Source organism: Nymphaea colorata, chromosome 1 (genome assembly GCF_008831285.2).
Source record: "Nymphaea colorata isolate Beijing-Zhang1983 chromosome 1, ASM883128v2, whole genome shotgun sequence".
Taxonomy (NCBI): domain Eukaryota; kingdom Viridiplantae; phylum Streptophyta; class Magnoliopsida; order Nymphaeales; family Nymphaeaceae; genus Nymphaea; species Nymphaea colorata.
The window spans coordinates 25,597,240-25,624,902 of record NC_045138.2 but is presented as its reverse complement, the minus strand read 5'-3'; the positions used below and the strand labels follow the sequence as shown (position 1 = coordinate 25,624,902).

The 27,663-nt window shown below is 39.5% G+C and overlaps 3 protein-coding genes across 4 annotated transcripts; 2 read left to right on the top strand and 1 right to left on the bottom strand.

The window, feature by feature from the left end:
• Positions 1 to 423: 423 nt before the first annotated feature.
• On the bottom strand, positions 424 to 8,238 carry LOC116267541 (mitotic checkpoint serine/threonine-protein kinase BUB1). Of its 2 annotated transcripts, none has more exons than XM_031649322.2 (15): positions 8,139 to 8,238; positions 7,945 to 8,010; positions 7,703 to 7,853; positions 7,458 to 7,615; positions 7,248 to 7,335; positions 6,531 to 6,644; positions 6,375 to 6,459; positions 5,251 to 5,354; positions 5,071 to 5,142; positions 4,654 to 4,743; positions 4,369 to 4,526; positions 2,476 to 2,530; positions 2,224 to 2,358; positions 2,014 to 2,135; positions 424 to 969 (listed from the first exon to the last, which is right to left on the bottom strand). In XM_031649322.2, the coding sequence occupies exons 1-15, from the start codon at positions 8,183 to 8,185 to the stop codon at positions 780 to 782; spliced, it is 1,635 nt and encodes a 544-aa protein (XP_031505182.1). In that variant the 5' UTR covers positions 8,186 to 8,238; the 3' UTR covers positions 424 to 779. The 2 variants fall into 2 exon arrangements, with proteins under 2 accessions (XP_031505182.1, XP_049936163.1); XM_050080206.1 differs by having other exon boundaries at positions 7,945 to 8,032; positions 8,139 to 8,219.
• A 3,457-nt stretch (positions 8,239 to 11,695) lies between these two features.
• LOC116267408 (30S ribosomal protein S5, chloroplastic) lies at positions 11,696 to 15,055 on the top strand. The gene is made up of 2 exons (XM_031649147.2): positions 11,696 to 12,532; positions 14,663 to 15,055. The coding sequence occupies exons 1-2, from the start codon at positions 11,835 to 11,837 to the stop codon at positions 14,910 to 14,912; spliced, it is 948 nt and encodes a 315-aa protein (XP_031505007.1). The 5' UTR covers positions 11,696 to 11,834; the 3' UTR covers positions 14,913 to 15,055.
• A 1,504-nt stretch (positions 15,056 to 16,559) lies between these two features.
• On the top strand, positions 16,560 to 21,533 carry LOC116245839 (uncharacterized). The gene is made up of 6 exons (XM_031617412.2): positions 16,560 to 17,695; positions 17,796 to 17,870; positions 18,015 to 18,115; positions 20,044 to 20,090; positions 20,172 to 20,248; positions 20,834 to 21,533. The coding sequence occupies exons 1-6, from the start codon at positions 16,847 to 16,849 to the stop codon at positions 21,236 to 21,238; spliced, it is 1,554 nt and encodes a 517-aa protein (XP_031473272.1). The 5' UTR covers positions 16,560 to 16,846; the 3' UTR covers positions 21,239 to 21,533.
• The last annotated feature ends 6,130 nt before the right edge of the window (positions 21,534 to 27,663 follow it).

Below are 27,663 nucleotides of genomic sequence, written 5' to 3'. Positions count from 1 at the left end.
TAATCCAACTTTGACACATCTACTACCGGTTGGCACCGCAAATTAACTAGTATTTTTGTCTATGCACATGAGACGGATAGGTGGACACGAGCAAAGTGTAAGACAGCTCTTCAAGTGATATCAAAAGATGAACAAAAATAAACAAGGGGTTGGTGATATAGCTCAGGCCTCAGCTACAAGTGCAACAAGTGCTTCATTACAAACAGAAAGGGCTAGCTTGAACTTCTTTAGGCCTTTGCAGTTACACCAGTTGGTGATCCAGATCAGATATTCGGATAATTCAAACGGTAAAATTATAACCCCTTTGATTATGTATAGTTGACATGAATGTCAGCTGTGGCATTTAGTTAGGCACCAACGTTCAGATTCCATATGCCTCTTCTAGATTTCCTTCAAGGTGTTTATCAATTTATTCTGGGTTCATTGCAGTAAATGGATTGGACATTCATACTAGAAGAGTCCTTGAAAACCAAGGGAATTCTCTACACTGTTTCAGACAGAAGGAACCAAGGAAAAAGGAGGTAGAAGAAACTGACCATCAAATACAGTAGAAAGTAGGATTACAAGGACAGGTACAATATATTTTTTTTACACACAAGCACCAACGACAATCAGAGCTTTTACATGTTGATGCAGAGTGAACCAATTTATTCACGCTGCGATCAATACAATCAGATATCAGGTTACGAATTTATTTCGGAAAGAGGGCCACAAAGTCAGTGGAAGCAGAAAAGGTCGGATAACTGGTGCCAAGGGAGAGTCCATAAAAACAAAACACTTCACTTCGAAGAACACAGTGTAGTTCTCTGCCTTCCGAGCAGCTGTATTAGTTTCTTGATGAGCTGAGGATTCTCGCGAAAATAATTTTCAAACTTTTCCCGTACATTCTGTAAAACTGTAGTATCCTCAGAAGAACCAATATTTAGCAACTCGGAAAATAAGCTCTTCCAGAGATCCACATTCCAGTACCTGGTAAATTTTGTCTATGTTAGAAAGATCTAATAAAGTGCAAGACGCTTAAAATTTGTATTTGGGTTGTTAATAAGGTAACTAGGGTTGATTCCGCAGTTAAGCAAGCAGGCACTGGCACTGGCACTGACCAACATTAAGCACCACCATGTAGCTGGGAAAAACAAGGAAAACGAAAGACCTACCCGCTCCAACAATCTCATAGGGTTTGGATTTCTGCTTTATTTGATTATTCCGTCTTTCCCTTACAATAAGTTTTTACGAGTTTAATTTTTGAGATGTTCATGAACTGCCTAGAAATATACATGTCGCGTTATTTAACTTTGTCAAGTTATAAATCAGAGGAAAACTTTAGTGACCATAACCAAAATTCAGGTGAGGGAATTCACACGAGAAAACTATCTGGGTATGGTTCTACCAGATCTGGTTTCTTTTCTTACGGTTTCCGGGTTGGTTTCCATACCGTCAGCAGTACCAGTTTCATTCTTCAGACCCAACACCAGCATTCTGGTCTAGACGCATCGAGGCCTAGTGGAACTCTAACGGCCGTCACGAATGTCGGCAATATTTTGAAAAAACTTGACACCATTGCTGGAAAAAAGAAAACGCTTCAACCAGGAAAACTTCATCATTTTTCAAAATATCCCCAAAAAATCCTCTGTTTTCTTTTAGTTCGCCATTTCTTACCATGTTTAATTTCTTTTAAAATTTTAATGGCCTCAACAACCTTTTTGTAAGAAATTTAGTAAATTAGTAGAAAACTCATAATTTCATACATTTTTCAGTTACTCTTTACATTTTCTTTTTTGAAACTTCGAAAAATTTTCCAACGATTTCTTTGAGAAAAAACAGCATTCTAGAAGAACTTCTAAAAAGAACCTGGCTCATAAGCACCTGAAAACAGCACCCGTCACCAAGGTTCTAAACATTGATATCATCACCGACATTCCAAAAGAATGGAGCCATGGAAAGACCGTGGTCTCTTCACGAATTCTCCTGACCCACCCATAACCAGAAGGTAAAGTAGACGTTTTAGTGATATACCGTTTGAACGATGATCTTGGTAGATAGTGATAGCCGCCATCCGGGGATGCCTTCTTCTCAACTTCCATGTATTTTCCGTGCAGCATCATGTGCACAATAACACAAAGTCCGTAAGCGTCTCCCTGTGGCAGCCATTGTCTCACGATCAGAAACACATATTTTGATACCCTGCAGGCAGCTAAATGAACGTTTTATTCGGATAAAAGTCACCTGAAACACCCAAGGCCTGCCTTCTTGCATTTCAATGCAGCGAAAACCAGATGTTCTACAGTCAGCCACAAACTCCGTCCCATCAGGAAACAGCCTCTGATCGATTCCCCTTCCCCAGTCCACAAGACAGAGACCCTGAGATAACCTTACTAGTTACACATTAAAAAATGAAGCGTCTCTCGATTAAAAAGCTTATTAGTTACACAATAGGAAGCAAATATTTCAATTAAAACCATGTCACGTGACAAAGACCTGATCTTTCCATGATCCTGATCTTTCCAAGAAATCCTCCACCTCCAAAACCTCACTTCACAAGAACAAGAATAAACAACATATTAGCTCTAATATGAGAAATTTGAATTTTTACTAAAAATCCTAAATTTGTTTAAACAATCCTAACTGCAACATAAAAAAAATTTGAGGGCCTTATTACGCACAGGGGAAGCATGAATATCTGCACTTAATTAACAAAGTGGGATCAACATCAACAGCAAAGATGTTTAACCCCATCAAATGAATATGCTCGAGATGGTATCATACAGAACTAAAACCTAGAACCACAATTAAGCCTAGAAGATCATTAAAGGCTAGAAAGTGCAAACGAAAATAGCAGGTTTGCCTCACAATCAGCAAGTCAGAATTGTAACTGGTTGGGAGTAGCTAGCACCCAAAATGAAATTCGCCACTTGGCCAGTGTCACGTCAAAGACAAGGGTTCTACTGACAATCTTAGCAAAACAAAAAAAGCTAATAAGGATTTGAGAAACTGGTTGAAGGGTGGAAAAATAACGGTCTGAGACAGGCCTCCTGTCTCGACCATGCGCTCCCTCATCAAGCAACATTCTACAAAGGAAATGTAGGGACTTTTCAAAATCCGATCACAGCCATAGAGGTGTAACAGAAACGGCGGAAAAGTCTTTTCCCAAACACACCCTTACTGCCATATAACAGCGTGGTCGAGTGCTAGAGAAGCCCGTTGTGAGAGTTTTTCTTTCAGTTGGTGTTTCCTCAGCCCAAACCCAATCAACCACAAGGTGTGATGCTTGGTCTTATTTAAACACTTCTTCAATTTATTTTTGTCACACCTACAAGTACGAAAGGAAAAGGGCGTGGCACGATGGTGTGTCATGAGCTGGGGCATCGGGCGATCCCTCAACATAATTCAAACACACCCTAAGTGATGGAGATGGATACTTTTGGTGAGAGTCTGCAACATGATGAAATGAATTTACATTTAATTTGGCCATTAAATCAGTCAAGTACCTTCCCTAAATAATCTCTCCTGACCTGACAATCAGCAGTAAAAAACTTGCTTGACTCAAAGAAGAGCTTTTATGAATCGCAGTTGTGTGTGTGTGTGTGTGTGTGTCTGAGAGAGAGAGAGAGAGAGAGAGAGAGAGATGTAACTCCTACTCAACTACTAGTGAAGGAGTTTATAGTGTACAATTCACAGAGAATGCTGTTTAAAATCTTAAACAGCATTAAAGTTCCTGAAGACATCAATTAATAAAAGGTAAAGAGGAAAGGAATTACATTCAGCGATCAGGAAATACAGAGCCACTCTTGTCATGATTTACATATGAATGAACGAGGTCCATCATGTTGCCAAAATGCAAAGAAAGAAGGCCAAGGTGTGTTAGTCACGCTTATCAGATATCATGTTAGTGAACGAATGTGTCTCAGCATGTTTCCTCTCTTGAATTCGATGAAGCTGTTGTATAAGTACATCACTCTAGTGATCAGCAGTTACAAAGGTAATTATTTCACATAAGAAATTTCAGAAACATGTTTTCTTTCACTTCCCTCGTCTCAACATTTTCTCCAATTTGCAGCATTCGATATTGATTTAGCATTAATCATTAGGCTTTTTATGCATAAGGAACGCCAGTGGGGAGCTTTACTTTTTGTTTCACGTCTTGGCACATTAGACAAGCATGTGTCTGAAATATGTGGAACAACAATCTTAATATAAAGGAGCATACTTTGAGAAGTATATGCCTCCAAGTTTCTTATAAACGGATGAACTAAAGATAACTGAAAGTCTGATTCTTCATGCAAATAATTTTAGGCAGGAGAACTTATGATAATTATGTTGATGGATATAATGCCTTACAAGTGTACATGGAAGAAAAATTACAGCACTTACCAGGCATTTCGAACAAGCAGATTATCAGGTTTGAAATCGCCATGAATGATCCCAACTCTGTGCAGTGTTTCAATCATGCGCAACATCTCTATGGTGTAATAGACACACGTAACTTCATCCATTGCATGGCCAGTAACCAGATAAGAATTTACGACATCCTACATAGAGTTTTCATCATCAAAATAATCGAAAAAACAATAGAACAAATTATAAGTGAAATATTCTAATAAAAAGCTTCTATACGGTTGTCACCCAACCAAGAAAAGATGGCTATATGAAGTTTACCTGAAGCGTTCCATTTTCTACATAGTCACACACCAGAATGCTGCAATCAGCATATATGTGAATCTTTTGGGCAAAGCCAAAATTTGATCTCTGCAATGAGAGAGGGTTGCAATGACTTCAAGGAATATTAATATGATGCAATCAGCAATCATTTAAAACAAATAATGAACAAGCATTCATATAATTTCAGAGTGACTCAATGCCAACGGTGACCCTAGATAAAAGCAATTCTATAAGATTCCATGGTAAACAAAAATATCAACGGAAGCCAGCTTAGTGTCTGAACGTTAGGTCAATTATCAGATACTAGGAGAACAAGGACTAGATAAAGCACGAATTGTCGTGGGTTAGTACTTGGCCAAGACCCATTCCAGGATAAACACAATCTTTAAACAAAGAAGCACAGAAAATACATACTTCCACGGCTGCGATTCTCTTGTCAAGTTGTTTGTACATGTAGAATTCCCATGGAAAAGCAGGTTTTTGTACCTGACAAAGATGCCAAATAAATTAGATGCTGAAGAATGAGGCAAACCCATGCATGCTCACACACACATAGAGAAAGAGAGAGACAGAGACAGAGAGAAAGAAAGCGACCTTCAAAGCAACAGTCTCCTCGGGGTTGCCATAAACATGAGATTTGAAGACCTGAGCATATCCACCCTTGCCAGCACAACCTTTGATCTGGTACTTTTTCCGACCTTAAGATACAGGGAAAAGTAAGCAATAGGTATACAAAATTTTGAATTTTAATCTTCTCAAAAGTGCAAAGCTACTATGATAATTGAACGAGAGTTTCACTGATCTAAGCATGAAAAAACAATTCAAACATAAGCTTACTGTACCAAGTTTTACAATATTCAAGAAATGGTGCAGGATTTTCATGCGATAAACCAATCAACTTGGTTCATCATTTATAGTGAGTTTAGAGTTTCATAGACAGAGAAAACAAATGGTATATTCTGCACATACAGATTTACATTATTATTACTACTCAAATTTTCAAAACATGTCATCCTTCAGCAGAAGTTATAAGCTTTTTGTCATGGCAATGAGAACAAATATCCAAAGAGCCCTGGGTTGACTATACTACCAATAAAATTGAAGGAATGATTGATTGTCACAGATCAAATGCTTGTGAGTTGTGATCCTTGGAGAAACTTGCAATTGAACACACAATGGTGAATGGCTGGCAACTGGTACTAGCAGAGCGATGCATGTAGGCCTGCTAATAGGAGAATAGACTATTCTATGGAGAACTTCCTATCTTGACATTTAAAAAAAAAAAAAAAAAGGGAGTGTTTGGATGACACCTTGAAACTCCATTTTGGCCTCCCAGAAGCTGTTTAGGGCATGCCAAAACAAAGAAAGCATGAGTTTGCTTTGAGCACCCTAATTTCTTCAAAACAACAACACCGGAGGCACAACCTGGATAGTTAAGGCCAGGAGCTCAGTAGAGACTAATGTCGCAGAAACTGATCGAGGAAAAAACTACACAATCGAATCTCTTACATACTATCTCATGGTAGTTCAAGAAACATTTAGAACATTCATGTTATGTGCTTTGCTACATTTGACTTTCTAATCCTCTTGTGATATGGATTGGACAGGTCCGGCCAACATCTTGACCTTAATCAAAAGATCAAGTCAATGCATTTATATATGCCATATCAAAGCATAATTACAATGTTATTCACTTCAAATTGAGAAAAAAATATTACCTAATTCTACAATCATATTCCTTGAAAGGTTACCAGAAGATGAAGGTAATTTTCCTGGATAGCTTTTCGCACTATGATAATAACCCTGCAATTGTTCATACTTTGGCATTAAATAAAATTATAATTTGAGAAGACCATAAAAAAGAAGTTGCTCACCTCATAGTTATGCATATTCTCCTTTTTCTTTTCCAGAAGTTCTGCAATGGTTGATTGAGACCACGGATTAGTGCCATCAACACCACCATTCTTGATGAGGTTGCCAGCTTCAACCTAAAAGAGCATCGATGAAAAAAATTTCACGATAAATCAAACATGATCCTGTTTCCTTGAACGACATATATTGTCATTTTGCATGTGACAATTTAATTTCACCAGCAATATGAGTGGCGCTAGTTGTCAGTTTTGATTCATTACATACTGTTACTTCAATTATAAGATGAACCAACAATTTTCCAATTCAGTCCGCAATGTAGTCTTCCAGACGTGACATGCTTCATGATTTCTACTCTTGCATATTTTCATATACACAATCTTACAACAATGAAGATGTTTCGAGAGCTATTGCGGAATACTGTTTACTCCACGAACAAGCATGGAAAATTACAAACATGTATCAAACAGGTACAAAAACGATACCTACAAAAGGTCGAAAGCTTCATCTCAGACTTCAAAGAACATATGCACATTGACACTTTCTAAATTTAAAGAGTTTTGGTCAACAGAAAGGGATCCTACCTAAGAATTTTCCAAAGAGAAAGACACTAGAAAATTGAAATCGTTTTGGTGGCCAAAGTGAATTTTAAGATGAAACTGTTTAGTAACTTTAGTTCTCCTCATCAACCAAAATTACAAAGAAAAATGATTCCGAGGTACCTCATTTGCCAACGAAATATTGGCTTCAGCCACCCGTTCGAGGAACAGCTTGTGCATTTTCTCAAGTCTTTCAAGAGGCTTCGCATTCCTGCCAGGATATCGTCATGGAAAACCAATGCCATGTCCACGATAAGTGCCCCGGTGAACTGAATGCTCTGACGTGCTAAAGATAAATTAATGGAAATAGGAAGATGGAAGGAAATAAATCACCAAGAAATGCCTAATTTGTAAATGCTATGTGCTTCATCCCATCTTCCCATCAATTCAAGATGCACAGCGTACGCCTCATACAGAAATGAATGACCTTTACCAATTCCTTTTTTGTTCATCATCTCATAAACCTTTTTGAAATCCTGAATCACATCAGCCTACAGGAGGAAACCAAAAGCATCACAACCCCAGTTTCTGCCATGGACTAAAGATTTCAAAACTGTGAAAGGAAACGAATCTCTCACATATATGACCCATATCTTCAGAAACCGGATATCACCGAGGTATCGATCGACTTGCTGGAAACGCGAAATGGCTTCTTCCAGAATTTTGATCAGCTGGGACAAATTTGAGCCCTTACTTTTGCGAAACTCGTGTACATACTTCTGGATGAGACTTTAATAGAAAAAGAAAACGAGACTCAAATGGAGAAAAAACAGAGAGAGAGAGGCTCGAATTGAGAGAGCGAAGAGAGAGAAAGAGAGACCTCAACCAAGGTTGTATAGGGTCATCTACCGACTGGTCCTGTAAACGATCCACTTCTTCAAATTCCCTATTAGTGCAGAATCACAAACCTGATCAACAAAAAAACAGAAGCAAATTTCCACACAAACGCACAGAGAGAGAGAGAGAGAGAGAGAGAGAGAGAGAGAGAGAGAGAGAGAGAGAGAGAGAGCCAACCGAGAGAGGTCGGAATGAGAATCGATGTCCATGAGGACCATGACCATCTTGAATGGAAGAACTGCGGCTGAAAGCTTCCCCTCTCCTTTTTCTCGGCAGAGCGCAGAGGGAGGGAAAGCCTCTGGAAGAGCTTAAAAAAGAGGGCGAGATTTGAATCCGCAGTGGCCGCGCGCCCGAGGAGTGTCCACAGCACATCGCACATGCGACTCGGTTCGATCCGACTCCTTCTGAACCCGCGAAACCGGTTCTCTAACATCGGAAAGAAGGCGGGCGGGTTTCGCTCTTGTCCAGATCCAAGAACCCCTCTCGTTTTAAAGCAGGATCAACCACATTCTAACCGTCCTGAGACAGATCCAGAATTTCAAATTTCAGGATCTTAAACAGCTGCTACTCAATCTTGCAGAAATCGAATCCAAAACACTCAAGTTTAAGCAAAATCATAACATAACATTAACTTTTTTCACTAATCAGAAAGCGAGCCCAAGCCCCTTCATTTCTCTCGGCTTTAGGGTCCAGAACTGCATCAATACCAAGCGGCGGTGAAATCTATATGTACTTCAACTTGTACATAAGATCCGCTCCCTTAAGGTACAACTTTTTAACGAAGTTCCCTACATACAGTCATATATCTGATGTTATCGAGAATAGAGAACTGTTTCATGAACAAAGAAAAAACATGATTGCTTGCCTACTCTTTCTATCAACTAGATCAAAGCAGTTCATGAAGAAAGAAAAAGCAGGATTGCATGCCGATGCTTTCTATCAACTACATCAAAGATCGGTCTGCCACTCAATGGAAGCTGCAGATCTTGGAGACCAAAAGGTTTGCTAGTTAATACGCTTGATCGTGTTGAGCTTATAATCATCTGTACTTCGTGGCAATTCAGCCAAGAAGGAAGTGAGTTGGACTATGAATGAGAAGAGCATTCTCACTGTCAGCATATGAACACTGTGCAGCCTATGGCGTGTTTGAATGGGTGAGGACACGTACACTTGAGACATTCAACTCACCTTTTAGTGGGACATATTTAAACTTAGGAGAAAAGCTGCGCACTTTCAAGGTGATTTGGAGCGAAACAGTATAAAAAAGGGGCCGAAGCACCCCTCTTTCTTCCTGTCCCCAGAGTCTAGAGCTGCGTCAGGATCAGGTAAACTTACAAGTTCCCCACAATGTTCTCCTCTTGTTGGATTTTGATACAAACTCATCTGTCCATCCAACACCATTTGAATAACCCAAATTGGCCACTAACTTGTAACTAGAGGAGTAGAAATGGCATCATCTAACCCTAACTGCCTGTGAACCAATGGCATGTCTCTCTTCAATTACTTTTCAAATTCAGATATAATTGGTGCTTGATTTCTATCCCGAGATAGTTCATTCCTTCAAGGTTTTATAGTGTTTTAGCATGAACTTAATAACCTAAAAGATGGACTTAAATAAGAAATGTGGACGAGTTAAATAATGAGAGCAGAGGCCATAACCTATGCTTAAATCTCTTCTTCTCCTATGGCTTTGTTCATTTTTGGAATCATGTCCTGTGAAATGTTTTTGTGTTTTGTAACTAAAATTGATGCAGATTTGACTCTCCTCACTTACCTCATGTGCTAAATAGTTTTGACTCTTTGTCACGGTCGTTTACTCCTTCTAGAGAACCTTGTTGTTCTTGCTGCTTAGAATTCATCAACTAAAATTGATGTTCTGAACAGTATTTCGAAGAACTAGTGAAAATCATTTTAAGTTTGTGTTCCAAAGAACCACAACTTTTAGCGATTTAATGAGAGGTTGAAAAAGCTCCTTGCTTTTGGAGTCTAGGGTTACTTTGTGATAAGCGGAACAACCTTCAACTGAAGTGCAATGCATCCATCATTTGCAGTCCAAAAGACTAGAGCCCACAAGAATCAAAGTCACGACTGGGCTTAAATCAGCCAGCCGGCCCAACCAGCCATGCTACACCCCCGGGACCTCCATAATCAGACATTGAACACCTTTGAAATAGCAAAAAATTACATGTTTGTTAAATGCGTAAACAATATTACGTAAGGTTTTTTCAACTAAACGGTTAACTTCTTTAGGGTTATAGCATTTAATCTAAATAACAAAAGAGGGTGCAATTCTGCATCCATTTTTACAAAGTTGGACATGTAGTCACCTCTAAACAGTTTTTTTTTTTTTTTTTTCAAAAAATGACTGAAAAACTGATTCTCGAAGATCACCAACCTCAAACTCATTTTCTATGAGGACAAGGAAGTTATGTTACTCATATTTGACATTTTCACAAGGCAGCTGCAAGATTTTTCACCTCAGACAAGTATTTTGCGAAGGTCACCACATAAAGAAACACAAATGAACCTCGAGGAAAGCCATCCTTACCAAGATGTATTAATTTTCATTTGTCAAGCGACCTTTCATATGATCGGCGTTGAGAAACTTGTATGCAAGGTGAGATGTTGGACAGGAAAGGATTTTCGGGCTAGCTTGGCACTTGATGGGTATTCGGTATGACTCGGGTTTGGGCTCGGGCCTCAAATTAGGTATTGGACTGATATGATGACTTATCGGGTTGGCTCAAGTTGGCCAGACTAAGCGCGATTCGGCATGACAAAGTATTTTTAATATTATTTTTATTGATATATATATATAATTATATATATATATATTATTACTTTAATTTTATTTATATATTATTTTATATTAAAAATATATTTTCTAATTTTAATCTGCTGGACCTAGACTCAGGTTTTGTGTGTCGAGCTGAGCCCAAACCGTAGTCACAAGCTGTGGCTCTACCCGAACCTGACTCCTTATCAGGCCAGCCGAGTCTGCCAGATGCCCCGGCCTAGGCCTGATGTTTTCTATAATATGTGATTTTCAAATCATAATTTGTTAGCTAAAGCCATGAACTTAAGGTAGGGCGTATGTCAAATTGGCCCCTCCTAAGACGAGCTTGAAAGCTAAAAATCCAAGTATTTCACGCAGCAAGTGATTCATACTTTCCCGAATCTTAAATTTTAGAGATATTGAGATTAGATCAGATGTAGTGTGACAAAATTTCAGAAGCTAAGTTATATGGGTACATTAAGAAGGTTCCTATATCGGTCTCTTTGTACCCACATGGCAAAGGTAGCATTTGGAACCCGAGTATTTTTTTATTGAAACTAATTCAAAATACTTACTTTGACATGATTTAATTTGTTTCTAACTCAGTTTTCATTATATTTTCACAAGTTTTTGATCGTTAACATGGAATGTCTTTATTTAGCTCACTAACATGCCATGTTTTTATTTATATTACTTGTTTATTTAAATGTTACGTTTATACATTTTTATGATATTTTACAAAATATACACAACATATACCCTGTACCCATATATTTCCGGCTATGTTTAGGTCCCGCGTCGCTTTAATTATATCTGTACCCAAACACATACCCACACACCCGAACCCGTACCCAAACACCCACTTAGCCTCAATCAAGATTGGCAGGTACATGGGTCGAATCGATTGCCACCGAATCATACTTGATCCAATCCGTTGTGTGCTTTTGAAAATGGATAAGCCCTCTCCCCTCTCCCTTCTCAGTTCTCAGTTCTCAGTTCTCCCACCCTCTTCACCTCCCCTGTGTGATAGGAAAGGGTAGAAGAAGAAGAGGGTAGCAGTAGAAGAGGAAGGCAAAGGAGACAGTGGGCGAGCACCAATGGCTGTTGCTTCATCCATTTCTTCTCTCTTCTCCACTCTGAAACTCCATTCCCACCCTTCAGAACCAAGTCTGTCGGCCTCCTCAAAACCCCATTTCTATCCCCTCAGAAGACCCACCTCCTCAATTCCACCCTCCCGGTTGCAAGGCAGCCCCCAATTACGCCTCCCACTCTCGAGAGCAAAATCCTCAGACGAAGACGGCGTCGACACCTCCTTCTTCGATGACGTGAATCCGGAAGAAGAAGTCCCCTTTGAGCAGGTGGCCCCGCCGGAGGACTACGTCCCCTTTCCTTCCTTCGACGAGCTCCCCCCGGAGACTGAGGAGCAAATCGCGGCTGCCTATGAGGAGATCTATGGCCCCGCTTACAGTGGAATGAGCATTTTGGGTAATGACATCTACGTGATGGACTCCAAGGTGAAGAAGACTTCTGGCTTCGGGTCGAAGAAGAAGAAGGAGAAGGTGAGAGACGGGTTCGAGGAGAGGGTGGTGCAGGTGAGGAGGGTTACTAAGGTTGTTAAAGGAGGAAAGCAGTTGTCCTTCCGGGCGATCGTCATCGTGGGCAATAAGCAGGGCCAGGTCGGCGTCGGCGTCGGCAAGGCCAAGGAGGTTATTTCCGCCGTCGAGAAGTCGGCCACGAACGCGAGGAGGAACCTTGTCACCGTGCCGATGACCAAGAATGCCACCTTCCCTCACAGGTGAGAATTCTGCTGTTGGCCCTTCAATCTCTTGTTCTTTTGTTGGAGAATTTTGTGTTGTTTGAGTTGTCTCGTCAACTATCGATACTTTTACCTTAGTGATGTCTTCTTCTTCTTCTACTTCTTCTTTGTTCATTGATGCTCTTCTGAATTGAATGTTCACCAACCGAGTGCTAATTCGCACTTGGGATGTCCCTGCTAGTAATAGCTTGGCTCTTACAAAGTTCGACGCATTAAGTTGTTCCTATTCTCTTCATTTCATGTTCACAGAGCCATTCTGTTCAGTTTTCTCTTGTTACTTTCATGTGGTATTTATGAATCATGAATAAGATTGACCCTTCTTCTTGCGGTAAACATATGTTTTTATGTTTCAGTTGTTTATTTGAGTGAAATTGGTCGTTTAGGATTGAAATGGAGGTAGGCTTTAGTTAGTGCTGAAGACAGAAACTGAAGATTGTGATGATTTCTACATACGAGAGTCGAGTTAAATTTTAGAATGGCGTTTGTCCAGTCCCGCAACATACTTATCTTCAACGGCAAAATGAGTTCTTCGTTGAAGAGTCTTGCTGTAAATTTGCAGCCTATACCATATTAAAATATGCCTGTTTTAGTGACAAGGAAGATGGTGCATAAAGAAGCTACCTAGGTGATACATGCGGGACGTGGCTAGTTTGTAAAATGTGGTTTATTACCAACCTTAATATCTAATTTTAGTGTCTGATTTCTGAACATTCTGTGATCTGCAAGTAAATTGAGACTCGACCATATCGGTGACTTTAAAAGAGAAAGATGAGAATTTTTGCAATTTATTGAGCTTTCTGGTCATCTTCAATATGCATTCTGCAGCGAGTGTAACGTTGCATCTAAGCAAAAGAAACAAGATGAGCCACTCATGGTCCGGCTGGTGGTCAGCCTATATAGAACTTCTTCGAACTTGTAGAAATAGGCTTGGAACATGCACAACGGATTTTGGTTTTGCTGCCTTCATAGTTTTCTTGGTTAGCAATAAAGTATACCCTAGATATATCTCATGGCACAAAATGCAGTTTATAAATGGTTAAAGTGTCTGATGTGCATATGCTTATAAATCAAAATCCTGTTATCCTCAGCTTGGAAAACTCTGTCCTCCTGTAAAGCGAACTTGAGCTCAATCAGGTAGGTTTAGACTTCGGCGCAAAATTTACCATTTTAACTTTTCCAACTCAAGCTTTGCTTCCTTTACTCGAAGCTTGAGTTTGGATTGACTGACCATGGAAATATTGGAACCTTGAAAGTTGCAGGCTCGACAAACTTATTACAATTTTATTTGTGCTGACCATCATCAAGTGAGAGCTAGACATGGTATGGTTCCATATTGTGTATATAATAAAAGAAACATGTCAACTTGATTACCTCTGCCACGTGACCTACTCAAATCCACAAATTAAATGACAGGTGTGACTGGATTCAGTTCGATGATAGACCTATTTGTGACTTGACTAGAGCTCTATCCTTCCGTGTTGATGTCCATTATCATGTAAGCAGGACTTGTGCAGTTGGCAGAAAGCATTTTCTGTTTTTAGATTCTCTTTTTTCTATGTTCATTCTTTTGTGTTCCAAACTACTAAATTACCATAAAGATCCCTCCTGAAAATGTAAGGCAGTTTCGTTTTGTGTCGTCTTGTTTGGTGAAGCTGAACTTGTACCTGAAGAACAGATGCACGGCTCTTGCAACAAAACTTCTAAATAGAGTCCTTTATATGAACCAGATGTCTTGATTTTGTAAATTAACTTAAACTAGCTATGCTTAATCGCAATTGCTTAATGTTATTTTCTTTATGTAGAAGGTTTACTTTGTCAGTCACCCCAAGTCATTTATTGTAGTAGCATCAGATGCTGTATTCTTGCAATAGTGCATGGTGTACAAGACTTAAGTTGTACTGCTTTAACAGCAAGGAGTTTTCTCTTTTATTTTCTGTTCTATTGACATGAGATGATGGTGGTGCTGATATGTTAATGTCAACAAAAGCCTACTTCACTGTCCCAATAATTTTAGATTTTGGCAAAATTAGATGATTTGGTTGTTCTATTGTTGATATGTGTACACTTTACTGATAGTGTTTATTGCTTATTGATACTGTTTGTTGCCAGAGCTGATGGAGATTATGGTGCTGCAAAGGTTATGCTGCGGCCTGCATCACCTGGTACTGGCGTTATTGCAGGTGGAGCTGTGCGAATTGTGTTGGAAATGGCAGGAGTTGAGAATGCGCTAGGGAAGCAACTGGGCAGCAAGAATCCACTCAACAATGCCAGGGCGACGGTTGAAGCTGTCTCAAAGATGAGGCATTTCAAAGATGTTGCAGCGGAACGTGGGATCCCAGTGGAGGAGCTCTGGAAGTGAGAGACGCCCAGTTTTTGCAAAACCCATTCTTGCCGTTCTCCTGGGCCTGGTTTGATTTAGTTTGTTCAATTTTTTGCTTCCTGTCTTACCAGAACACTGGCATCTTTTACTTAATTGTAAATGCTGATTGGCTTTGCTGCGTAGCCTGAAATCTTGCTGCTTATGTTTCTCCCCTGGTTCGCTTCCAGATTATTTTGAATCTGAATGTACCTAATTGGCTAGAGCAGAACAACATGATCCAAAGCATAATCAGTTGGGGAATAAAAACATTTGGATTGCAAACTGATCTGAGGCATCTTATCTGGCATAACTATCTGGTCAGGACAGATTCAACCGTTTTGGACTTTTGTTCTACGAGGCAGCAAAACCCCCCCCCAAAAAAAAAAGATCTTTAAAAGTTGCGTACTTTTCCATTTGCCGACAGGATCTTAAAAGAGTTCCAAAATCAACGGTTGTCTATAGTTTATATATCGGGAAAACGACTCATCAGTGATCATTTTTTCTTCTCTCTGATTTTCTAGTTATTTTCTAGGATCTTGTTCGTCGACTTTCTATTTGCATTCTTAGTTTCATTAAAAAACCATCAGGCAGAGATGAGTTTCACTTGTTGAGCATAGTGGACTCGAGGATATCTAAAATTCGTTTCTAGTAAAATGGCGGCGGACTGGTAATGAAGCGTGGACCTTTTGAAAACAAAGGTGGTGCAAACAGGAACCGACATTTGCTAGAATCGCTTGTATGTATGATTTACCTTTGAATTTTTCACTATAAGTTTACCCAATCTGATGGGTAAAGAGGTGGTAAGCATTATCTCATAACCTACAAAAATCTAATTTTCCCTTTTGCTATTGATAAGAAACTTCAAAATTACAGAATTTGAAGCATGTTCAACCATTGTTTTAAGGTTTAGTAAGAAATTTTGATGAGCTGTTTGACACTAGACTAGCCTTGGAAATAGCATTTGCAGGATTTGAATCAAGAAAATGACAAAAAAAAAAGAGAAATAAAGAAAACTCAACTGGATTGCGTTCACACACAAATTTCCTAATACACATCACAAACAAATGGTTATGAGATCATGATTGTTGATATGAACCCCGATATTCATATAAAGGAGTAAGTATGAACGTAAGAAAAGCAATGAAAGACAACGGGATTATCCTTATCATTTGCTTGAATATGAGCAGACGATTAGCAATGAGAACATTAGCATACTACTACATGTATGTATTTGTAGGGCCAGATTTATGGAATGTTGTAACATACTGTTTGATGAATTTTCTCCAATCTTTAAAGTAAGTTATTATAGTATGTTACTGTTTCCATTACCAAACTGCCCATGAGTGGTGCCATTAGCAATCTTTTTGTTTTTCTCTAATTCTCCCCCTCAATACACTTGTAAAAGCCGGTTTCAATTTTATATTGTTGCTTCCCTAAATTTGTTGTCAACAAGATATTTGAATCATATAGACAAGCGTCCCAAGCATTAGAACTTTTCAGATTCTCTTCTCATCGTCACGGCAAGCTTTCGAAAAACTGATGTAATCGTGAGAAATATAATACACTTTCCAATTATCGCAAGCTTCAAAATTATAAGGATCTTTTGGCGATCACATTAAAATGATGAAACAACTTGTCTCACTCAATGCTGTTAACCTGCAAACTTCTGATTTCTTTTTAGTAAAATTCTAATATTTCCATCGAAGCGAAATAACACCAAAGCTCCATTAATGACTAACGATGGTCTACCATTTCAAGGGACTCGATCCAAAGAGAATTTGAGGGAGAGAGATAGTTTGGGCCCCACATCTACCATGGTGTTCTGTGCCTACGGCCAGAGAGAGTGCCACTTTGCAGCCATGGCTTGCCGGCGAGGGCAGCAACCCCAACGCCGCCACCACCACCACCACTGACGGAACCACCACAGCCGCTGCATGCGCCCATTTGTCACACGCGACGGTGGACGTAGAAACCCGAACTGCCTAATGGCGCCCTCCCACCTCCCCTCACGCTCTTCCTCGCCCATCCCTTCCCCTCCAAGTATGGATCCCTCCTTCCGTCCCTCCACCACCAGCACCACCTCCACCCGACGCGTTTCTCTTCTCCTCCCAAAAAGTGGATCCTCCCCATTGGCTCCGTCGTCTCTCTCTCCACCCACCCCACCTCATTTCCCAACATCACCACCACCACCACCAGTACCACTACCACCACCACCACCACGACCACCGTTCCACCCCCACCGCCACCACCACCATCAAGACCACCTCCTCTTTCAGCCATTCTTCCCATGCCTTCTGTCTCCTTTCCATATTGCTAAAATGTGGTTGGATACTCCTCCATGCCTCGACTCTCCGTCCTCTCCACAACCCACGCCTTCGCCTTTTGATGCCTTTCTGACCCTGCCCACCAATGATCACTTCCCCTTTCCGTCCCCTGATTACTCAAATTACTTGCACCCGCTCATGGACACCACCATTACTGGTGGCGTTCCCGAGCAGCCTCCTGATCCCAATCTGAGTTCCCACTATCTCGGTGGTGGCGATGAGAAGGGTGGTGGTGACGGCGGCGAAGGCGGCGGCGTCGGAAACTCGTGGTCATTCGGTCTGTCTATAACGAGGGCAGCGAGGAGCAAGAGAAGGATAGCAAGAAAAAACAGCCCGAGCTTTTCTCGTTTCATCAGAAGCAGCAAGTCTCCCTCTTGGAAGGCTGGCAAAACAAAGAAGAAAGAGGCAAATGGCACCAAAAAGAGGCATTTGGTCCTTCAAGATCATTCTTTCAACAAAGTGGGGGGCTTTTTTTATTTGTTGTTTTCGTCAACACTTGAGCTTCTTCGTTCCATTTTGAATATAGCTGGTTTATGATTTGAACTTTTAATGTATACAGAATTTAAAATTGCTGCTACAGAAGGAGCTGAAGAATAGTGATGTAAGCTCTCTTGGAAGAGTTATAATACCAAAGGTTGCTTCTTTTCCATTTTGGATTTCTTTTTCTTCTCTTCTCTGCTATAAAAATCATCATTGGTTATGTATTTCAGTACTAAATGCTACTGTACATTTCCGAATCCGACGTTGGTCTATAATTTCTCTGTATTTGTATGAACAGAAAGAAGCAGAGGCAAATCTTCCATCGCTTGCAGACAAGGAAGGCATCCGGATCAAATTCAAGGACATGGAGAGCTCCCAAGCTTGGAACTTGAGATACAGGTCAACCATTTGAAATTTGAGTTGCAAAAATAAAGGAGCTAATTAAATTTTCATAATTACCAAAAAGCGGGGCAATTTTAAAATGCACACGTCATTTGTTTTTATTCTTAACTAAAACAACACGTTTAGTTTGTATCCAGATTTATCTTTCTTTTTTTTTTCACTCAGATATGATTTTTTTATCCCAGAAAAGGTCAAAATTGCCCTCCTAGGCAGAAAGAAAGGTGGCATGTTTTTGAATTTATTACCTACGAACTAGGTTAAAAGAAAAGGCTACCAGGATTAGGTGTTTGAAATTTGAATAATTGAAGATAAACTGCATGCGATTTTAAAAATATCTTCTGTTTAGTTTTCTAATAAGCCTTTAAAATTCAGGACTAATTCCTTTTAATAACTCTTTGAAAATTGAAGTCTACTAACAGATCTGGGGTTATGGTTTGCTTAGTAAATGAATCTTTGACTGCACAATGCCCAAAAGGTCCATATTGATGTCGCTTATGACATTGGCTACAAGTTCATAGGTCCAATAGATCATCTCGAGAATTGAAGAAGGAAGAAATCCAAGGGTGGAGAAGGACGGATCCCCACCTCAGCTTCGACCACTCGTTGTTGGAAAAATGCTAACATTCTGACCAAACTTTTTCAGTTTCCTGTTGACATCTGTATGATACAAGGCAGAATGCGACCTAGCTGAAGTCATCCTGGCCGTTCATTTAAGCAACCGATGCCGTAGATCAAAGTACACTTTGACTTCTTTGTGTCACATCATAAATGCTTTGCTTTCTTTCCCAGTGAGAATTTTTAAGTGAAAATCGGCCATATACGTAACTTTTGAGAGTAAAAGCCATATGATATTAACCCGTGAATGTGATCAACATTTTGAGAGAGAGGCCAGATTTTGACTCGCAATTTTTAAGAAGAAGAACCTAAGGAGCGAGAATCAGCAGACGACAATTTCCCCACTTCTTTCCAATCTACAGAAACTTTCGAGGCGCTTTATTTGTTAAACGAGATAAATTCGAAGCATGATGAAATGAAAAAAGAGTATATATGCGTATGTGGACTTGTTAACTAGTTGCTGAAGGTGTGATGTCAATAATTTTAGCACAAACATTCTGACTTTTTACGCTATTGATGTTCTTGGTTTTTCGCTAGTAGTTTCTAACAATTGAAAATCAACTCACTGTGAGTGAGGATTGCTAAAATAGTCAAATTGAAAACTGTACATCGAGTTTTAACCCTGCCATTCTGTTGTTGTCTAAGCTTTTTATGGTTCTGAGTTTTTCCATGAACTTTTGGTAAGGTTTGGATGTTGGAGGTCACCAGCTTTTTGAAAAAATGAAAGCGAAATCAACTCTCAGGGAAGTGAACTTTCATTATTAATACAAAGCAGATCTTCTATAGAAAGCAGTTCTTCTAGATCACCTCAGATCAAATTGTCCAAAAATTCAAGTATTATGCAACGAATATTTTAGTGACACAGTAGAACAAAGTGACTTCCATCCTGTGGCAAGGTGAAAAGGGAGTTAGACTTCAGACTTTTAAGAGGAAGGGAAATCAAAAGTTGAATACGCGATTAACATCTGATCTTGAGAATAATCTAGGCACAAAAGGCCAAATTCCAACACTCTGGTGACGAATTAGCCAGTACATTTGCCCTTGTCCGTGTTCCTACTACTAATATTCTTCGGTTTATAAAATCACGAGGAACTTGATAGCTGGAAAAAATTGTGAACTTGTCAACAGTCATAAGAAGAGAAGCTTTTTTCTCGTCAAGCAATTATAAGAATCCTCTAATAGTGTCTTTGAGGGTCATTCAATGGAGCACTGTTTGTTCGTGTTTTACATTCCATGCCTAAAATAGTAGATTATTTTTGGTATATGAGGTGATCTTCTGATGCTATGTTTGGGATTGTGTGAACTAACAGATTTTGGCCAAACAATAAAAGCAGGATGTATGTTCTGGAAAATACAGGTACTTTGCTCCTTCCTTTGGTTTTCAAACTTTAGTTTATTCGTCTAAATGAATAGGGTAGTTAATGATTCGTAATCACAGGAGATTTTGTAAGGAAATATCATCTTCATAGTGGAGATTTTATCCTGCTCTTCCGGGATGAAGAAACTCAGCAATTTGTAAGTTCTTTCTTACTCGCCTCCACTGATCGGTCTGCACGATAACTTAATGCTTTGGGGCCTTGGGCCGTGAAAAATTTCCGATATCTCCGCCGTTGCCATAGCACACTTTAATACTGAGTGATGAAACAATTTGAGCCATTGCTAGATGCAAACAATTTACAAGTCCTTAGAAAAGCACGGTATTCGATTCCGTAAAACGGTCTTTTTCAGTCACAAGAAGTCCCCATGGACGCCCCCCACTGTTGATTTATTTAACAAAAGCACGAACCATTTTCATCTTGGCAAGGAAAAGGAACCTTCTGTCCCTCAGGCTGCTACTTGAAATAAATGCAAATGAACTCCAGTTGAACATAGCAATGGAATATAAGGCTTAATCACAATTCACCTCGCGCTGCAGCATATATTAGAAGTTAATGTGTAATACTAAGCTAAGGAAAAATAGAACCCTGGAAAAAAAGGACAAACAGTAGTTCTTGAAAAGGCGTCATTTTTCTAGTAGGCTTTCATGTCCTGAACTGTGTAGATTTAACCATTTAGATCCCGAGAAGAAAATACAGTGACAAGTTCTATACTTGGAAGCAGTTTATATCGGCGAGAAAATCAGAGGAATCAATGCCCTCTTCTCAAGATTGGATTGATGAAGATTTATCTGCGGAGCAGAGTGATCAGTTGGTTCTCTCAGACGCTTCAAGCGACCATGACCAAAACGTTGGCGAGCGTACTGTAGCCACCGAAGGTAACAGCAGCAAAGGCGACGTTGGGTTGAAGTTGGTGAGAGAACCATCTTCAGAATTTGGAGGAGAAGATGGTGCTGAGTTCTCAGACGATATGTTTGGTAGCTGCAGCTCCATAATGTCATCCATGAGCGAACTCTACGACTGGAACTTCAGCTCGCTGGAGAAGTTTGACAGCTTCGAGGACATTGATCTCTCCCTTTACAACGAGACGGTGGACATGGACGATTTTGATGCCAAGAAACTAGGCTAGACAGTCACCGCTCTCTTCCTCTCGCTCTCTCTCTGCCTCTGTGTCTGGACGTCTATGTTGTAGCAGTAAGTTGTTTGGCAGTGTATGGTATTACAGGTAATAATTTGCTCATCTCCTTGGTAGGAAAGACAGAAATGTGTCGCCTATAGCGGTGGGTGCTCCTTTTGAACTGCATCTCTTCTTGCTTTTGAGATGTTGGGTGCCAGGGAGTTCAAGAAGCAACATACCTCTAGGAAGAAGTAGAGATTTTAAAGGTTCATTTCTAAGAAACTTGCTCAAGAGATGGGTATGGGATTTGAACGGCGTTATCAAGATGTATCTTCCATTGAGTTTAAAAGATTAAATGACTTCTTGCTTATGTTTTACAACTGTTGTGTCTCTTATTTCTTTTTCTGTTTCCCGTATCCCTGAGGCCTGTCTACTCTGCTCTGAAAAATCCTTCCTCGGTTCAAACATATAGCCTGATGCTTGTTGGAGGGGAGTTGTGACACAGGGATTCGCCTTTTTGTTTGAGGCAATTGTTCGAAGAAAACTGTGGCAGAAATTCTCTGATTCTACCATCTTATGATTGAATTGATGCTTGTGTTTGATTGTCTTAGGCTCAATTTGATCTGGCAAAGTATACATACATATGAGAGGTCCAAGCATCTAAACTGTTTAAGAATATATATATATATATATATAATACAGGAACCAACTGGGGAGGACGAGATTCTTTACTATAAGCTGTCTTTAGACCTAAAACCTTAATTTCGATGACAGAACCCACTCTTGAAGTGGGAAACCAGCTGGGGAGGACGAGATTCTTCACTATAAGCTGTCTTAGACCTAAAACCTTAATTTCGATGACAGAGAACCCACTCTTGAAGTGGGAAACGTTGGCGCACCGTTGTGATCTGTACTCCTACATATATTTTGTCCCTTTAGCAGTATAAAACTCTGAGTTGAAGAACCATAGTCAAGATATTTCCGTCTGAGTTTTTCACATTGCTTATGGAAAGTTATTCCACAACACGGACTAAGATACCGACACTAACGTAGAGAGAGAGAGAGAGAGAGAGAGAGAGAGAGAGAGAGAGAGAGAGAGAGAGAGAGAGACTCCAAGATCGCATCAGCTTCTGTAACTACAGCAACATCTCATGATGAAGGAAGGTCACTGGAAATCGTTGGTAGGAGTTCCCTCAAATGCATCATCATCGCAGAAGGAGAGATCACAGTCGTTGATGCTGTCGAACCCCTCCAGTGAGCCGATTTGGCATTCATGGAAACGAGTGATGCAGGAAATATCAGAGGTGCAACGTCCAACCACGTCAATGGCACTGCGGGCTGCCCCTTCTTTGGTGATACTTTTTGAGTCTTTTGTCATACTTCCAATATCACCACCACCGCCACCGCCACCACCGCTGCCATTACCACCGCCACCATGTTTTCTGTTGCAGTGGCGGCCGCCACCGACATCACCACCACTGTCATGTTCAGAATTGTGCATGCTTGTCCCACTGGTTCCCCCAACGAAAACCTTCTCTTCCCCAACCGTGTTGGACTGATCATCTTCCTTGCTAACGTACCCGATATCATTTTGTGTTTTTCTTGCAGATATAAACTGCCAAGAATATTAAGTGTGCACACCACAGATCGTCAAGTTTAAAACTTCTGGAAATTTATTGATGGCAGAACATGAGAAAAACTCAGAACCCAGCTTATAGAGTTAAAAAATATATAAATATATTTATAAGCTTAAACAAAATTTAAATAAGGAATTTTTGTTGGACAGTATAGGCTCCACCGCTGATATATATATATATATATATATATATATATATATATATATATATATATATATATATATATATATATATATATATATATATATATATATATATATATATATAAAAGAGAGAGAGCAAGAAAGACAAGAAATTAAGCGTGACAATGTTATGGCTTTGTCGTCATGCACAGTCGTTTACGGTAACAGTAACACCTGAGAGCATCAATGGGCGTGGTCAATCTTGTCGACGTTTCTTAATTGCACAAATGCAAAGGGCAGATAAATCCAAAATAACCTAAATGCGTGACATCATGCTTGCCTCGTTCGAAATTCCGGTAAAAATGCCTCCACCTGTGAGCATATTTGAAATTCAAATTCCTCCCATCTCACCATTTCACTTTGTAAGAAAAATAATTAAGTTGAAAACCATCCAGAAAAATTAAATCATTTGTATGCCGCGTGTACCCTGAGAAGCCTTATAAATACAACGGCCATTTTGGCCCTAGCATTTTAAGGGTCATAACATATATATAAGTAAATTGAACGATGATTCTGACTCAGACTCACCTAGCTCACGCATAAGAGCCATCTAATTTATTATGGATTGTTGAGAAAAAAACAAGTAGAAAAATTTATGAATGATAATGTCTTTAATCTTTTTCTTCTTGTTTTTCTTTTAACCATTCATTATGATGGATTGCATAAGCCTCAGGACAGCCACAGTTATCATTCACTCTTGGGTTTGATCATTTCATTTAAGTAACCAATGTCTATGCAACTTCAATTGTATATCAACTGTATATGACATTTATTTATTCATTTTAAATGAATTCTTACTTTAGAATCTATTTTAATAGATAATTTGATCAAGTACAGACGATCTGGATAAACAGACCCATATGGAATAATATGACTTTTGACGCAGGCCATGCTAAGTGAATGTAATGCATTTGTCACAAATTTCTTTGTACGTATTTCTCCATTCCTTTTATTTTTTAGTAATAAAAGCTAAGGAGACCTCTCTCCCAGCAGTGATTTCTTCGAAGGAAAATTATCATCGATGGAGTTAGCCATTTTGCGAATATGTCAACCTCTATATATATTGCATGCAGTTGCACCAAAAGAGACTGTAATGTAAGATTTTGAACAACGTATAAGAATACAAAAGATTATCAACATTCAGATTAGTAATACAAAATGAAGGAAAGAAACTCAAAAAGAGACAGAACAGATACTGCAATGATGCTGAGGAAGAGGGGACAGTAAATACTTACATATTCACCGGTTTCTTCATCATGGTATAGTAGCATGAGATCTCCAGTCTTCAGCCGATACATTCTAATGAAATCCCCTGGTGTAAGAGAAATGCCAGACTAGATCAAATGGAAGTAGTCATCGATTGAAAATCAGAAAAGAAAAACTCAACGTACTTGCATTCTGCAGAACATACATCCTGCTTTTATTATTCGGCCAATACCTACAAAAATCAACGAGAAAATGGTGACACAGGCTTCAGTGGTCTTGATCCAACAATGTTTGATAGCAAGAAACCTGAAGAGACATTCAGCCCTTTACATATATTTTCTGAAGACATGGTGCCTGTCTAGGAAAATGGTTTATTTGATGGGCAACCATTAGGATAAGTTATCCAAGACATGTTGTCCATGAATAAGGCCTTTGTATATATAATGAAGTGATCCCATAAATGCATTGATAGGAGGTAAAAGAATTAAAGGAATTAATACCTGTAATATCCTTTCACTAATGTTTCAATCCTGCTTATACTAACAGATCATATCTCATTAATCAATATTGTCAAATTAAACGATATCCAGGAACCCGGAAATATCTGATAGGTTTTGTCTTACATGTACGTATTTGACAAAGATTGTCGGATATACGACGTACAAAATTTGTCGTATATTGTCGGGTAACGAGGAACATTAGAGCGCAACACGTGTTATTTAGTTTTCCAGCAAGTTTAAGTATTGATAACTTGCTAAGAATGTTAGTTATATGGATTAGATTTAATTACCATTAGTCCTAAAAAGAAAAAGGAAATCTAGCAATTAACTTGCTATTTGATAAGACTTTAATATTGCCTACAGTAACAAGAACCCATGCTGTTCTCAAGTATTGCTAAAATTAAAGCTTTGCTGCTGCATTACAAAAGAGAGGGATGTAAGCCCTTCAAGGGACAATGAAAACATTCATGTAATGCTGTACATTGGAGTCGACTCATACAAAAAATATTCTTCCATTTGTTCAGCTCATTCTAGTTTATGTTTTAGCCTGATTAAGGATGCAATTGAGCCATTTTCCCTTTGTTAAATGATTGGTCTATCTAGATTGAACAAAACGAGTTATAACTAAATAAATATGTTGATCAACAAGTAGAGATCTAAAGAGAGATCACAGAAAGTGAGATTTTTTATAACTAGGCCATTAAACGTTCCATCACCCACTCAGCCATCTCTCTTAGAGGCAGTCACCATTTTGCTTGTCCGAACATAATGCACCCGTACAGTCAACAAAGTCTATTTATAAAGACATTTTCTGGCATATCTATGTGTTAACTTGAAGAATAAAAATGATATCATTTTCTTCATGGGCAAACAAACACGTACATAATATTCTTTAACAATTATATTGTTTATCTGGGAGTATATGTTAAATGAGATCCAAAAGTAGGATCAACGTTGCCAGGGGAAGAAAAATTGAGTCTAAAAAATTTTATACCCAATAATCTAACTGTATAAAAAATAAATCATGGCAGAAGATGAGATGTGATCTTGCTTTCGCTGCTTAGACTTCCTTACATATTGAAGTTGACGTGATTTAACTCTATGCTCGAAATGTATTCTATTGGCTCCACAAAAGTAAAGATCATTCATAACAAGAAAGGAACATATATATGTTATTCAAACGCTAATTAGGGTAGCCGCCGATTTAGAACTATAACCTGTACTTCATATTCCATGTTTGGGAACTGTCCATGTCTTTGATTCTGATTCGGATTCCCTCTTTGGTTGTAAGTGGAGGAAGATACGTCTCTGCCTCTTTCTACATAAGTAGAAGACAAAGAGAGAGAAAAAAATCAGCCGTCGTCGATGATACGTAATACAGGTAGATTACCTACTATCTGTTGCAATATCAACAGTAAGGCCTTGCTGTAGACATGAAAGACCAAGATATAAGCAAGGACCTCAGTTTGTTTTCCTTTTTCTTCTTCCCATTGTTACTATTTTTGTTATTTTACCTTGGGGATGATCACTCTTCCAAGAGAGCTAACGTCACTGTTCTTCAGCTCCTTCCTTAGCACTAGCTTCAGCTTCTATATCAGAAAAAACGTTGCCATATTTGAAAAATAACAAAACGAAACAACAAAGAAGAAGTAGAAGAAAGATTATGGGCGCACTTCATTTAGAATGGGAGGCTGAGGGCCCAACTGCATCCTTCTCGGAGAAGTTGTTGCCATTCTATACGGCCCTACTGTAGACAAAGCCAGAAATTTCTTCCTAGTGAGTCGAGCAAACCGCCGACAGTTCTTCCTAGGCGACCTCCTTTTGCTCCTCACTCCTTTCCTCATGGACGCCTCAGGCGGCCAAGAGATCGAGAGATCGCCGCCGCCAACCTTCCAAGAACTAGTGTCATCATTCACAGGAATAGTTTCGTTATCGCCATTAACACAATTCGCACAGGCCTTGGTAGAACAACCCCCAAGACCACCAAAAGGCTGCACTGTGTTGCTAGCTAGAGATTCAAGCTCCTGAAAGAAGCTAGCACTGTGAGTATCCACAAAGGGCAGCAATGAAGAGTAGTCAGGTGGTAAGAAGGGGAAATGGAGAACTGAATCTTGTGGGTCATAATGTAGTGGAAGTGGCGCAACCTCATTTGAAGTGAAAGAAGTAACGTAAGGGGAAGAGAAATGAGGGTTTACAGATGGGACATCAGAAGAGTCCTTTTTCATAATTGCTCAGCAAACTGATCAGTGATCACAAGCTATTGGTGGTGCTGTTGGTGAAGATGGTGGGAATGGGCTTAGATGTGGGTAGAAGAAGGAGAAGGAGAGGTATGGGTTGTGAGAGATAGACCCACAGATGATGGGACACTTTGCTGCAGGGGAAGGGTAACGTGCCGAGTGGTGTGGGAGGTGAAACTAAGAAGAAACAATCTTGGTAAGGGGGGAAGGGAGATGGTAGATCTGTGAAGGACATGGGTTGGCAATTTTTGATCAGAGGCTGAAATGCGGGTGACAAATGGCTTGGCCTGAGCCAACTTCTTTTGGTGTTCATTTCCCAGCCCGCCTTCTATGTGGCATCTACCTGTGTTTGAATATCTTGGATTTATTTCCTTAGTAGAAAAGAACATTGGCCGTTTCTATTAACTCCATTATTTCTCTTTCTCTCTCGTTTTTGGAACTCTTAGATAGCCGTTAGGGCTGATCCTGCTTAATAAACTCAAGATGCTTGAGGAATGCTCCAATAAGGTGCAACTTGAGCCCAAAAGATAGCTTGCTCATGAATGAAAATAGAGGTACTGTGGACTTGTTTACAGTTTTTGCCTTTAGGTAAGCAGGAACAAGTACGTAGTATGTTTAGTGAGCGAATGCTATGCCTCAGTCACCCTTCCTTTCAATTGGTGGTGCCATTCTTCT

Coding starts and splice junctions, on each gene's coding strand:
- LOC116245839 (XM_031617412.2), top strand. CDS start 16,847: ATGCGCCCATTTGTCACACGCGACGGTGGACGTAGAAACCCGAACTGC. Junction 17,696..17,795: donor AAGATCATTCTTTCAACAAA/GTGGGGGGCTTT, acceptor TAATGTATACAG/AATTTAAAATTGCTGCTACA. Junction 18,116..20,043: donor GCTTGGAACTTGAGATACAG/GTCAACCATTTG, acceptor GTGAACTAACAG/ATTTTGGCCAAACAATAAAA.
- LOC116267541 (XM_031649322.2), bottom strand. CDS start 8,185: ATGGTCATGGTCCTCATGGACATCGATTCTCATTCCGACCTCTCTCG. Junction 7,336..7,457: donor TACAAATTAGGCATTTCTTG/GTGATTTATTTC, acceptor ATATCCTGGCAG/GAATGCGAAGCCTCTTGAAA. Junction 5,143..5,250: donor AGGAGACTGTTGCTTTGAAG/GTCGCTTTCTTT, acceptor CATCTTTGTCAG/GTACAAAAACCTGCTTTTCC.
- LOC116267408 (XM_031649147.2), top strand. CDS start 11,835: ATGGCTGTTGCTTCATCCATTTCTTCTCTCTTCTCCACTCTGAAACTC. Junction 12,533..14,662: donor AATGCCACCTTCCCTCACAG/GTGAGAATTCTG, acceptor GTTTGTTGCCAG/AGCTGATGGAGATTATGGTG.